At 44.0% G+C, this 1156-nt stretch overlaps 1 protein-coding gene across 1 annotated transcript in view; it reads left to right on the top strand.

Annotated features, from left to right (window-relative positions):
• Window positions 1-1156, top strand: part of DNAH3 (dynein, axonemal, heavy chain 3) — a 118015-nt gene that overhangs the window by 27315 nt on the left and 89544 nt on the right. Inside the window, exon 15 of the mRNA XM_008573407.1 lies at window positions 316-492. Within this exon, the coding sequence (XP_008571629.1) occupies window positions 316-492 (177 nt within the window). The remainder of the gene's footprint in view (window positions 1-315; window positions 493-1156) is intronic.

The raw sequence follows: 1156 nt of genomic DNA, 5'->3' as shown, positions 1-1156 counted from the left end.
AGGGGGAATGGAGATCAGGAAATGTAAACATGCAGTTTGAACCAGTGAACACTGAATACCTATGGCACTCTGCTAAGTGATGAAACAAAGATAAAATGCTATGGAAACTATTCACACACACACACACACACACACACACACACACCCCTATTTTCTTTTTCTTTACTGAAACCTCAAATCTTGCTCTTAATTTTGAATGTAAAGGTCTGGTTCTCAGGTGACTGGATTCTTTTTTTGCTAAGTGAAGGGGACTCTGGCAGAGTTGGGTGGCTGTCAGGAGCTGGAGCTCACATCAGACGGGCGTTGTCACCCCAGGTGGAAGTGCTGTCTGTGGTAGCTCAGCAGATCCTCTGCATTCAACAAGCCATTGTCCGGAAGCTAAAGATGTTCATCTTTGAAGGCACCGAGCTCTCTCTGAACCCAACCTGTGCTGTCTTTATCACCATGAACCCTGGGTATGCTGGCAGGGCTGAGCTGCCAGATAATCTCAAGGTAAATGTCAACATGTATAAATGCTGGGTGTACTTTATAGTAGGGAAACTTCTGGGGGCCTTGCAGAGAAGCCCAACAATAGGGTAGGTGGCATTTTTCAGCTACGAGAAGCATAGTGGAGTGTCAATGGTGGTCAGACAGTACTTGGCTCTAGAACACAGCCTCCTCCCCAACAAAGTCTCACGGGAAAGGGTATCCATACGTAACAACCAATGGCAGGTGGAAAACAATGAACCCTAGAACAAGATCACTATTTCGATTGTCTACAGGGTCAGACAGGTAATATAAACCAGAGAAGCAAAGTAGGCATGGTAGGGACACTGGTGAATGTCCCACCAGAGGAAAGAGCTTTGTCTTAGCTCCAGCCTACTGTTGGCAAGCAGAAATTGTCAGATCTTCTCATTTGTTCGAAAGAAGCCAGAAACTTGGATTTTTACATGAAATCTCCTCATTTTTAGATTCTGGCTCAATACAAAAAAAGAAAATCACTATAGGCCAAACAAAACTGATATACTTACAAGAGAGCACAAAATTTCAATACAGAGAACGCTGGTAAACTTTGGCTGGGCCACGTGGAGCTTTTCATTCATTACTAAACTGGTTAAGTCTTAGTAGTTTAACCAAAGCAAGCTGTTCCAGCTAGAGAGAGAGCAAGAGTGCACAT

Source organism: Galeopterus variegatus, unplaced genomic scaffold, assembly GCF_000696425.1.
Source record: "Galeopterus variegatus unplaced genomic scaffold, G_variegatus-3.0.2 Scaffold913, whole genome shotgun sequence".
NCBI classification, from domain to species: domain Eukaryota; kingdom Metazoa; phylum Chordata; class Mammalia; order Dermoptera; family Cynocephalidae; genus Galeopterus; species Galeopterus variegatus.
The sequence above is the reverse complement of the archived record's forward strand: the minus strand, read 5'-3'. Positions and strand labels throughout refer to the sequence as shown.